The 11314-nt window shown below is 48.0% G+C and overlaps 1 protein-coding gene across 1 annotated transcript; it reads right to left on the reverse strand.

Moving 5' to 3' along the window:
- Positions 1-283: 283 nt before the first annotated feature.
- COX6A1 (cytochrome c oxidase subunit 6A1) lies at positions 284-3264 on the reverse strand. The gene is made up of 3 exons (XM_088143818.1): positions 3084-3264; positions 1506-1645; positions 284-526 (listed from the first exon to the last, which is right to left on the reverse strand). The coding sequence occupies exons 1-3, from the start codon at positions 3202-3204 to the stop codon at positions 446-448; spliced, it is 342 nt and encodes a 113-aa protein (XP_087999944.1). The 5' UTR covers positions 3205-3264; the 3' UTR covers positions 284-445.
- Between the last annotated feature and the right edge of the window lie 8050 nt (positions 3265-11314).

Here is an 11314-nt window from a genome sequence, read left to right on the forward strand (position 1 = left end):
AGAATGTCTGCTGTCACTAAAATGACTGGTTACTCATTTCCTTTCAACTTCCATACTGGAAACTTCTTCAGAAAATAATTTGCTCTAATTCCAAACAGTCTTGTCCAATACCGGTTTCTACCCCATTTTCCCTCCCTACTCAGAAAAACCTTAATAATTTGAGCACCACTGCTTCTCTGCACAAACAGTGCTGCTTAGTTTTTCCTCTAAGGCTCAAAGATGTGCCTCCCTAGAAGTACTAAAATAAAACGGTATTGTTCTAAAGAGTTAAAAAAATAAAAAGTTTGGATACAATACTTTTATTTATTTCAGGTGACTTCTACAGGAAGAACATTAACTGCAAGAAGTCAGAATAAACAACACAGGACATGTATATTATGGGTCCCAGCCTTGATTCTGGTCCAGCTACCGTTAATGGTCCGCGCTGAGGCTGTGGTCCGCTTGCTTAATCTTCATACCCAGTTGGGAGGGCATTGACATGTGGGTTATGGAAAAGGCTGTGGTTCCCATCACCCCAAGGGAAGGGCTGCAAAGAAAAGAGAGATGGTAGTCTGAGCTGCTTAAATTACATAAGGTAAGATCTTTATAATGGCTTTTTGACCAGCAGGGTGGCAGCAGCCTGCCAATGTTACCTGATCTCGGAAAAGCTAAACCTGGTCAGATGTAATTAGTACAGAGATGGGAGACCACTACAAAATCCCCAGGGCTGTAGACTAGGCTGAGAAGTCAAAAAGGGGGGGGGAATTCTCAGAAGGAATGGCAAACAACTTCCACGCTGCAGCCAGGAAAACTGCAAGGATATTTCCATGAAGTCACCAGGAGTCAAGCTTGACTCAAAGGAGCCTTGTTTTCTATACTAAGAAATATGGTAGATGATTTTAAAAAATACTCTTCCAAAAATCAATCTCAGATGATCTTGTGCAACCAAACGTGCAGAACAGAGGGTTCATTTAGTAATAATACAGTGATTTTTTTTGGAACTCGCATCCACTGGGGTATATCAGGAATAAACTGAACATTTTATAGCCTCGTTTTCACCACTTCAGCTCAGAGAGAGAGAGAGAGACAGCAATTGGGCCAATGAAGATGCACAAGGACCATATGTACAATTAATGAACAAACTGGATGAGGATCTGAAATATTTTTTTATGAGCTGGAATGAAGCTCACTTCTCATCAAAATTACAACTCTGAATGTCTCACCCTTAAAATTTGTTCTGAACTAGTAACAAGAGTTCACAATACTAAACAACTATAATCAGATTCCCAATAGGTAGGCAATGTGATCCTCACCCAATTGCAAAAGCACTTTGCAAGCATTCCACTTGAGCCTCATACAAGTCTAAGACTGTTATAGGAAGGGAAATATCAGATGAAAGACAACGGATGTCCAGACCATCATTTTGGGATCTGACCCAATCCATCTAAACCCAGTTTTATTGCAGTCCACTACAGTCCTCAACAGATTGCATGCAACAAGGTCCAGGAACAATGCAAATTCAGTACCTTGGTCCGGATGTAAAGATGCTTGTAAGGAATAAACTCTGGCCTTTCATGCTCCTTGTCTTTCTTCAGGTAGCAATTTAGCTGGCAGACAGCAACTCCAGGAAGAGCAACCACAAAAGACAAGATTTTCCATGTACGAGCTAATTGATTGAATTCAAACACAAGCAGAACGTCAAGGAGTGTTATTTCTTTGTAATAAATTAAAAACACAGGACCAACAGAATCACTACCTGAGCATCAAGGTCTTTAAATTCACTGTATAAATTGCCCAAATCACTGTGATTTCAGATAAATCTGCAACACTGCAATGAAAAATTGCTGCAGAAGGACAGCTTATAACTGAACTGAAAATGGACCAGGAGGAAGAAAAAGTGGAAAGTGCTAATTAGTTTGGAGGTACTTTTTGATTACACAGTGGCTCAGTTCACAAAAGATGCTAAGCTAAAATCAGGCTGCTTTGTGATTCGGCCTTTTGTGTGACTTGGCCAGTAACTATTTTAACTTCCTACATGGCAATTCATCTCTAGACCAGGAAGTCCCAAGTTGAAGCCTCACTGCTGCAATAACTTCCTGCTTAATGTCAAGATAACCCTTTCTCCACCCCAGCCCCTCCTTTCCACTATCAGTCCCAGAATAATATCAGCAAAGGAAAAAGAACAACCCCGACACCATGACAAGAAATCCAGTTATAAAGGGTTAGTGTCAGTGTTTTGTAAATAGGTCCACTAAAGGTCATTCTCAGAATGGCACAATTTCTGGCCATCAGAATGAAGACACTTCTTTAACCGGCATCACTATTCTGTCATCCATGTAATTTAGCACCTTACATTTTTCCTGTTCTATATTATTATTATTATTATTATTATTATTTAGATGTTATAGCCATCCCACTCCAAAACACTCTTGAGCCCATACTGTGAAATGCTTCCTCTCTTTATGAAGCATGTGTGCTTTTTGGAAACCCCTAAATTGCTGTGTAAATGTAATACAATGAAGTGTACCTAGAAGGCTTCTTCCAGCGTGATGGCTATATTCACACCACACGCTTAACCGGTTTACTACATTGACCCATTTCCCACATTCACGCAATCCACTCAACCACAGTCTAGCTCAAGCGGCTCAGACTGCACAACGTGCTAAGCCGCGGAAAGCTAACCACGGCTAATGCTAACCCAGTTCGGTACCTTGTGCACGCGCTGCCCCGGGAGCTCGGCCTCCCACTGTAGGCAGCCAAGCGGGGAAAGGGAGCCCTCCAGCTAACGCTCCAGAAGGGCAAGGACACGAAGGCCCCTTCGACCCCTCGACTCCCTGGCAGCGGGAGGACCGCAGGGCCCCGCCTGAGAGCTGCCGGGGGGGGGCGGCGGGGCGGAACCCCGGCTGACGCAGCGCACGCTCTCCGGCAGCTGATCCGCGTAACGGGGATAATGGGTGGCGCGACGGCCCCTGAGCCGCTCAGGGGCGCCAGGCCTACCCTGCCCGGGCCGCAAAGACCCGGACGGCCGCGCCGGCCCTGCAGCCCGATACGGCGGGGAGGAACAACCGCAAGGTCACCCGGTCACCGGCCCCGTCGCAACGCACCGGTCCCGTGGTGCTTCCCCGGCTCCGCCGCCGCCGCCGCCGCCGCCGACAGAGCCCGCTTCCAGCTCGCCCGGGCCGCGCCGGCCCCCAGCCGCCGGGAGAGCCCGCCGAGCGCCGCCATCTCCACCTCCTCCGTGCGTTCTCAGGAGGGTCGCTCGGAACCGGAAATAGAGGGGCGGGGCGCGGATGGGTGACGTCACGGCGCCGCGGCCCTGCGCTGCATAGACCGTGGAAGTAGAGTCGCGCCCGAACGAGCTGCTGCCGGGTCCCTCTTGGGCCGTGGAGGGCGGGCAGGCCGAGCCGCGCTGCGCTTTGCTCCGCTTCGGCCACCGGCTCCGGGATCCAGGAGCCGGCGGATTTAAGTACCCGGAAGCCCTGCTGAGTGAGATCTGAATCGTATTAGATCTGGGAGCCCTCCTGGAGAGCCACGCGTGCGCACGAATGCGTGGAGGCCGGGGCTCGGCCCCTGCGGCGCCGCGGGGGTCTGGCGCGCTGGAAGCCGGCCGGGGCGCGGGCGCCGCTGGTTCGTCCGCTTGCGTGTGTCTTACGCGTCCGGCCTGCGCGGCCGCCGCCTCGCGCGCGTGACTCGTCTCCGCGGGCGGCAGCCGGGCTGAGGCCGGGCGGGGCAGCCGGTGGCGCTCGCGGGCGGTCCGTGACCGACTGGGGGCGCCGATGCGGGCCCCTGGCCGGGCCGCGAGTCGTCCGCGGGCCGGCCACCGGCGCAGGGGCAGCGAAGGCCTCGGCGGAGCCCGCCGCCGCCGCCGCCGCCGCCGCCGGTGCCGTCTTTGGCCGAAGGGCCGCTCCCCGGGGAAGAGCGGGGAGGCGCGGCCCACAACGGCGGGGAAAAGCTCCTCCGGCCCGGGGGCTCCCGGGGGCCTTCCCGCGCCCGCAGGTCGCGCGGAGGCCTCGGGCAGCTGCAGTCCCCGCGGGCTCCGCGCGATGGCCCGCCCGCTCCGGCCCCGCGGCCAGAGAGCCGAGCGCCGCGCCGCGCCGAGGAGCGAGCGCCTGGCCCGGCCGGGCTCGGCCGCCTGCGCGGGCGGCTCCGCGGGTGCGCGCCGGGACTCTTCCTCCCGTGGCTGGACGCCGCATCCGTGAGGGCCGCGCTGCCGCTGGAGCCCCGACGCTTAGCGGGGTTCGGGGTCCTGCGGGGGAGGTGGGGAAGGTGAGTCTGCCTGAGTCTGGGGTGCCGAGAGGAGCCCCCAAGGCCAGGCTGCATTGTGGGGGGGGCGTATCTTTTCTTTTATGGCGCTTTTGTCTTAGCATCCTGTTACTTACATCATTCTGGATTTTTAAAAGTTCTGGTTTTCTCTCTCTTGTTTCCAGGAGTCTTGGGGGGGAGGGAGAAAAAAGGTCAAGGTGGCAGCTGAAACTGCACCTTGAAGACCCTTCTCTTTTTTACATACATCATCATGTGTGGCAGAAGTTAAAAAAGGGGGAGCGGTTCCTGTCACATAGTTATGGCTGCCATCTTGACTTTTTTAGTTCCTCCCCCCCCCCCGAGATGTCCACGCCCTTTATTTATTACTAACTGGCTGGCCTTGTCTTGTCTTGGATCCCAAGCAGGGTTGGGCCCAGAATCCTTTTTGGTGGAAGACTTCTAAGAAGTGTTAGGAAGGTTGGGGAGCAGAGAAGAAATCCGCAAAGGAGACATGGAGATTGCGAAGTAGCAGCTGAACCTGACTGGGAGGGAGACTCAGAATAGCCAGATGCGTAAGGAAGGGGTCAGGAGGCCTAAGGCCCAGAATGAGCTGAGGCTCGCAATGTGCACCAAAAATAGTTTTAAAGGGTTCTTTGGGTATGTGCTGAATAAGAGAAAAGTCCTTGGTAGGAAAAAAGATGGTGAGATGGTGAAAGAGACAACTGGGAGAAGGCTGAACCGTTTACTTCCATCTGTCGTTTCGCAAAAGGAAAATGTGGTTGAACCACTCAGAAGCTGCACCATGGGGCAGAAGAGAAATGCAGGTCCAAACAGGCAAGGAAGTGCGAGAGAACACCCAGCTACCCTGGATGAATCCTGGTCGCTGGATGACATCCCAGGGTACCCCTAAAGGAACTGGCGGGTATCAAGGGGTACTGACTGTAATCTTGAAGAACTGCTAGAATATGGGGGAAGAACCAGAAAAATGGAGAAGAGCCAATGTTGTTCCAATCTGTGAAAAAGAAGAAAGTGGACCCAGGAAATCAGCTTGACATCCATACCTGGGAAGGTCCTAGAACAGAGGACAAGCACTAGGTTTGCAAGCACTTAGAAAGGAACAAGGCGATTGCTAAAAGACAGTGTGGTTTTATTAAAAACAGGTCATGCCAGACTATTTTTTTAATAAAATAACTAGATTAGTAAACCAAGGGAATGCTGTGGATGTAGACTTCAGTAAGGCATAGCAGGAGACTTCTAGTGATGAAATGGTGAACTGACATCCCATGATGAGTGGGAGACATTATGGCCAGAAACAGTGGCTGGATCCTGGAACTGGATCGGCAAAGTCTCTCCAGAGGAAGGAAAGATCTTGAGAACACCCTTACATATTCTGGACAGCTGTTTTTCTGTGAGTAGATGGCAGGAACCGAGGTTTTTGTAGTCGGCTTGCAAACAGCTGGGAGTAGCAGGATTCCACTGAGCTCATAGCCATCAATGTACCCTTTACAAATGCAAGGTTTGACCAAACCTCACTTCTTAATCACTTTGGATTTTACTTTTTTTTAACTGCTTTTTAAAGATTGAGAACCTTCAGGACTGCAAGCTTTATCGTATTCACTGAATTTTTCTTCAATACTTTAAGAAAGAAGTTTTAATTATGAGTTTAAGGTTTTGTAAAATAAATTTTTTTGGAACATACAGCAAAAGGTTGATTAGAGTGTTGATTTTAGAAAGTTTTGAACAGATTAAGGGTCCAGATAGACTTGAATTAAGACTTAGAAATTAATTATAAGAATCCTTCCCGTGGGAAATTTTCTGTTTACATCTTAAAAAAAAACCTGATAAGATTATTTTGAAGGTTGGTCACTAGAGGGCACCAAAAGGAAATGAATGCATCAGTGGATCCATTGAGAGAGATCTATGACTTTTGGGTTCAAAAAATAATTTTAAAGTTATCTGCTATTATATATCAATTAGATGGTATCAAGGAAGAGGAACAAGTTCCATCAAATAAAGCTGAAATTTATTTAAATGTGGATTTTAAAACGACAGCCTATAAGAGAGAGATGGAAAAAGATGAAATAGTGGATACACAAAAAGATGAATTGTTGGATATACAAATGAAACCGGCTGATGTTTTAACAATTAAAAAAGACACATACTAAACCAGAAGAGTGATATGGATAATCTTTTTATATTGGATTTACAAAAGGGGCTTGTTAAAGTTGTCAACGTTTTCTGTGAGAAGAGACAGCATGAAAACAAAACAGTCACTTGGACATTTTCTGAGGAGAATAAAGATTGTTGTGAGAAAGGGGAAAGAATATAAAGTTGGTTTATTTGATCAAGGTTAAAATAGATGGGTTGTTGTTTCTATTAATGTTTAATGGATTTATGCTGACTAGGACCAGATTACGATGTTTTAAAGGGTTTGTTTATTTAAAGAAATGAGATGAGGGGATTTGTTTAAACAGAAAATGAGATATAAATGTAAAAGGAACTATTCAAAGTGGGTTTATTAGATAGAGTTTGTAATACTTAGGTTATTTCTGATAACCTGTAATGGAATTTTGTTGATTAAGATGGAGTGATGAGGCTTTAAAGATTTGTTTATAGAAAATGGAGTGGAATATGGGATGAAGAGATGGTTGGTTGAATTTTAAGAGATGGTGATAAGTTGTTAGTGTTAACTATACTTGCTGGGGATGAAGCGGGAAGTTTCTTTTTCTTTACTTTTTTCTGCACTTTTTATTTTTCCAAATGTTTATATATTTTTATCTTTTGGTAGCTTGTATTAGTTTTATCTGTATAATGTAATCCTTAATAAAAATTATTATTTTTATTTATAAAAAAGGAAAAGAAAAGATAAAGTTGACCATAGCTTCTCATAGATAACATGGAACAATGTGGGATGGACAGTCCCACTACCAGATGGATTCCTAGTTGGTTGAAAACCATACCCAACACATGGTCCTTAATGGATCTTCCTCTGCATGGAAAAAGACACCTGTTCTGTGTCCAGTGCTCTTCAACATTTTCATAAATGACTTAAATAATGGGATAGAAGAGATGCTCATCAAACCTGCAGACAAAAAAAAGGTGGGGAAGGGATTGCTAACAAGTCAGAAGACAGGCTCAGGGTTCAAAAGGTTCTTGAATATTGGGCCTTATCCAACAATATGCAGTTCAGTGGTGAGAAATTTAAAGTTGATTCTGCACTTAGGCAGGAAAAACGAGATGCACAGGGACCAGACAGTACTTGGCTCATCAGTAGTACATGTAGTCCTCGCTTAGCACCACAACTGGGACCAGCAGCTTGGTTGTTAAGCAAAGCGGTTGCTAAGTGAAATCACAACTGTGCTTATGATCTGACTTCAGCTTTCCTTCGCTTTACAGACCTGTGAAGGTCATAAGTGCGAGGATTGGTCATAAAGTTACATTTTCATCACCATCGTAACTGAATGGTTGCTAAATGAGGCATTCGCTAAACAAGGACTACCTGTACTTGCAGAAAGGATCTGGGTGTCCTGGTAAACCACAGTTTAAGCATGAGCCAGCAGTGTGCTGCAGCTGCCAAAGGAGCCAATACAATCTTGGGCTGCATCAACAGGTATAATGTTGAGATCTCGGCAAGTGATAGCTCTATACTGCACGGGCCAGACCCCCCCTGGAATATTTGGGTCCAGTTCTGGTTGCCACAATTCAGGTAGGATGCTGAGGACCTGGAAAAAGTGCAGAGGAGAGCAACAAAGAAGGCTCGGAGGCTAAAGCCTATGAAAAAGTTAAAAGAACTGGGTATGTTTAGCCTAAAGAAGAGAAGGCTAAGGGGAGACGTGGTAGCAGTCTTCCAATACTTGGAGGGCTATCCCAGGGTGTGGATTTATTCTCCAAGATAGGACAAAAGAAATGGGTGGAACCTGTACAGAAGGAGATCCAAACTCAAAATAAGGAGGAATTTCCTGGTTGCGAGAGCTGTGAAGCAGTGGAACAGCCTCCCTCCTGGAGTCATGGGGGCTCCATCACTGGAGGTTTCCAAGGAAAGTTCTGGACAGCCCTTTGTCTGGGGTGCCCTGGGATTCCTCCCTGGGCAGAGGGCTGGACCAGAAGACCTCCCCGGTCCCTTCCCACCCGATGATTCTGTGGTTGATCCTAGCCCAACACCTCAAATCAGTTTCTATGTTAGTAAAATGGTGGGAGGTAAACAAGCCTATGAAAATACAGCCTAAGAACAAAAAATATGGGAAATGAGTAAAAACATAAATAAAAGAGGCTTAGAAAGACAAAAGCGTTTGGGAAGCATGCTGAAATGTCAGGGACCAGGGATCTTTGAGTGGTGAAACTTCAGTGTTGTTACCACATAGAGAGCCCTTATTTGTATCAAGATCAGTTTTTGCTTCATTGCAGTTTGCTATTTTTGCCTGTATCTCACTTCACCCGTATTCAATCCCAGTGTGCTTTTCCTCTTTGTTCACTACTCAGAATGCTGCTATTGGAAGTCTTAAAGGGCCATGAATAAATATCCGTTTGGGCTCTGCAATGCCTCGGGTTAGGCAAAAAAGACGCCAAGGAGAGTCTTAGCAAGCATCTGCAAGTGCTGAAATCGCTGTGTCCATCCTTGGTGTCCTGTGGGTTCCCTCCGCAGCTGCACCGTGATCCGAGGAAAGGACGCTTTTGGGCCCAGGAGTTCCAGGGGGGGCCACAGGCTCCAAGCCCCTTTTGGCTTTGGAATCCAAAGCACCGGGCAGCTGGAAGAGAGATTCCAGCTGTTATCTTCTTCCTAGTCTTGGCACCAGGCAAAGACCGTCTCGTTTTGTTTGTCTGTCTGTTTTGAAGAATTTAAATCAGCGTTTCCCAAGCTCTCCCTTCAGGACGGGGTGGGCGGCTTGCTGGCCTCCGTGAAGAGTTGCCGTGGCTCCCGTTTCGACTGGAATTGGGGGGGGGGCTTATGGCAAAGTGCACTGCTGCATTTAAATGGCAAATTGCTTGGAAACAGTTTCTAACTCTCTGCGTTTAAGCGTGAGGGTTAAAAAGGAAGAAGCGGACCACTGAACAGATGAACTTTATGTCAAGTTACATTTTGTACATTTTGCTATCTACGTCATGTTTACAGTGCGGCTCTGCTATTACAGTAAGCTTCTCAGTAGATTTCAGTATTTATTTATAATCTAAGAGGTGGAGTGAGACACTGACCTTTAATTTCATGCTACGGAGGGCTATCAAAGCCAGGAGTATAAGACTTCACACCCACGTTCACGTAATCTGCAACAGCCAAAGAAATACACAGCGCTACCGTTCAAAACCCTGGTCCAGGAGCCACAACCTGCTCAGGCTGGTTTCCCACACCAAACTGAACCCCAAATTCCTTGGTCCCCCTCATGTTTGTGACCCCAGCAATAGCTTACCACCATCTTCAGAAAAACATGTCTGAGTGTTGGGAGGCTGTAGAAAGGCAGGCGGATAAAGGGGGTGCCTGCTTGGGTCAAAAGGCAGTGCTAGAACCTCAAGCCGCAGAGGCCGAAATAGGAGAGGCACAATGCAAGGCTTCTGAAGCAAACCCCGTCTTCTGGGGTGGCTGTTTTCCAGAACTGGATTGACTCCTAGAACCGGGAAGGGAGCTGGTCCCCAGAACGCAGCAGACCCGGCTTGTGGATGAAGGAGGGACTCAGTCAGCAGAAGGCCTGTGCTTAAAGAGCATGACCCTGTTCCTCCATTCTGGAGGGCATTGAGGCCAAGTCTTGTAAAAGTTGTCGGAAGAGAAGGGAAGAAGAGAAAAGAGGAGTCTCCTGCAAATGGGGCAGTTTGCATCATAGAATCACAGAGTTGGAAGGGACCTAAGAGATCCCCAGAGTGGATGAATACCAACAGAGGTGAATAGGTGTAGCTCAGGGCTGAACTGTGGAGTCCTTGGGGTTCTCTGAGCTTGGTTCAACATGTTACCTAGCTGGGTAATGAAACGTTTGCAAGACAAGAACCAAGCACAGAGAACCCCAAGGACTCCACAGAATGGATGAATGGAGAACTGATCTTCAGGATTATTCTAATTTACCAGAAGTTCACCATCTTCCATGTGCTTCAGGTATGTTTTTGCCTATGCACTGTAAGTTACATCAAAGACAAGCAGTTATCAGCAGTTCATCTCTCCTCCCTCCTGAATGTACTTTACTGCCACATTTATTGTTGGAAAATGAAACTTCTGGAGTAGGAATGGGAACATCATTCCCTCTCTTTCCTTGAAGCTCTGTCATAGGAAAGTTTCTTATGATGCAAATGGGGCTTTCTCTTGAAATGCAGGCCCAGCATGGCTGAGAAGTTAACATTCCCCACGGCCTGGGTCTGTGCAGCTACTTTTTGGATAACCAAAATGTGCACCACATCGCCTGGCGAAAGCCACAAGGCCAGCTCCCAAGGCTTGGCTGCTTTTGATGTTCTTCTCTGCAGACTTGGAGAGACCCCTGGAAGAGAGGTGGGCATTTGTAGAGCACGGAAGTCAGGAAGAGGGATTATTCCACGCTGCTTTGGGCGCATCTGGTGCTGAAAGGTATCTGGAATGCGTGCCCACCCCCTCCTTTGCAACTAACGCGATAGACCGCTCTAATTTGAGATGAAATCACTCCGCATCTTTTCCTTCTCTTTTGTCTCTACGCAGGCAGATTTACACAGCCAGAACCAAATCAGGCAAGCTCTTTTGACGAGAGGTGAAGGTGGTGTGAGAAGGCCCCTGTGGGGAAGGCCTACCTCCCATGCTGCTTTCAACACTGAACTAAGAAGAAACTCAGTGGCCCGTTTGCGGCCATTAATCTGAGTGGCAGCCGAACCAGGCAGAGCAAATGAGAGGACAAGCCGTGGCCGAAGGGCCGCATCTCCGCCCGCCCGCCCGCCCCCTTCTTCCCTCTTGGAAACTCTTGCATGTCTTCCATCTCATTGTGTCCTCTCCCCGCCCGCCTGTCCCTTCTTTTGACAAGCCACTCCATCCGTTTTGCCAGGCGGGGGAAGGAGGGTGGAATGCCATTGTCCCTCTCTAAAGAACAATCTGGGCGTCCTATGCAAATCTTCATTCGAAGACCCTGGGAACTGGGTCTCCGGAGGGGAGGGG

Source organism: Python bivittatus, unplaced genomic scaffold (genome assembly GCF_059951505.1).
Source record: "Python bivittatus isolate LINGU-HERP-01145 unplaced genomic scaffold, Pbiv_v1 ctg000390_np1212, whole genome shotgun sequence".
Taxonomy (NCBI): domain Eukaryota; kingdom Metazoa; phylum Chordata; class Lepidosauria; order Squamata; family Pythonidae; genus Python; species Python bivittatus.

Bases quoted from the DNA above. Each gene is read 5' to 3' on its own strand.
- COX6A1 (XM_088143818.1), bottom strand. From the start codon at position 3,204: ATGGCGGCGCTCGGCGGGCTCTCCCGGCGGCTGGGGGCCGGCGCGGCC. The intron at 1,646-3,083 runs GTGCGTTGCGAC...TCAATCAATTAG, and splicing joins GGGGAAGCACCACGGGACCG to CTCGTACATGGAAAATCTTG. The intron at 527-1,505 runs GTACTGAATTTG...TTTTCTTTGCAG, and splicing joins ATCTTTACATCCGGACCAAG to CCCTTCCCTTGGGGTGATGG.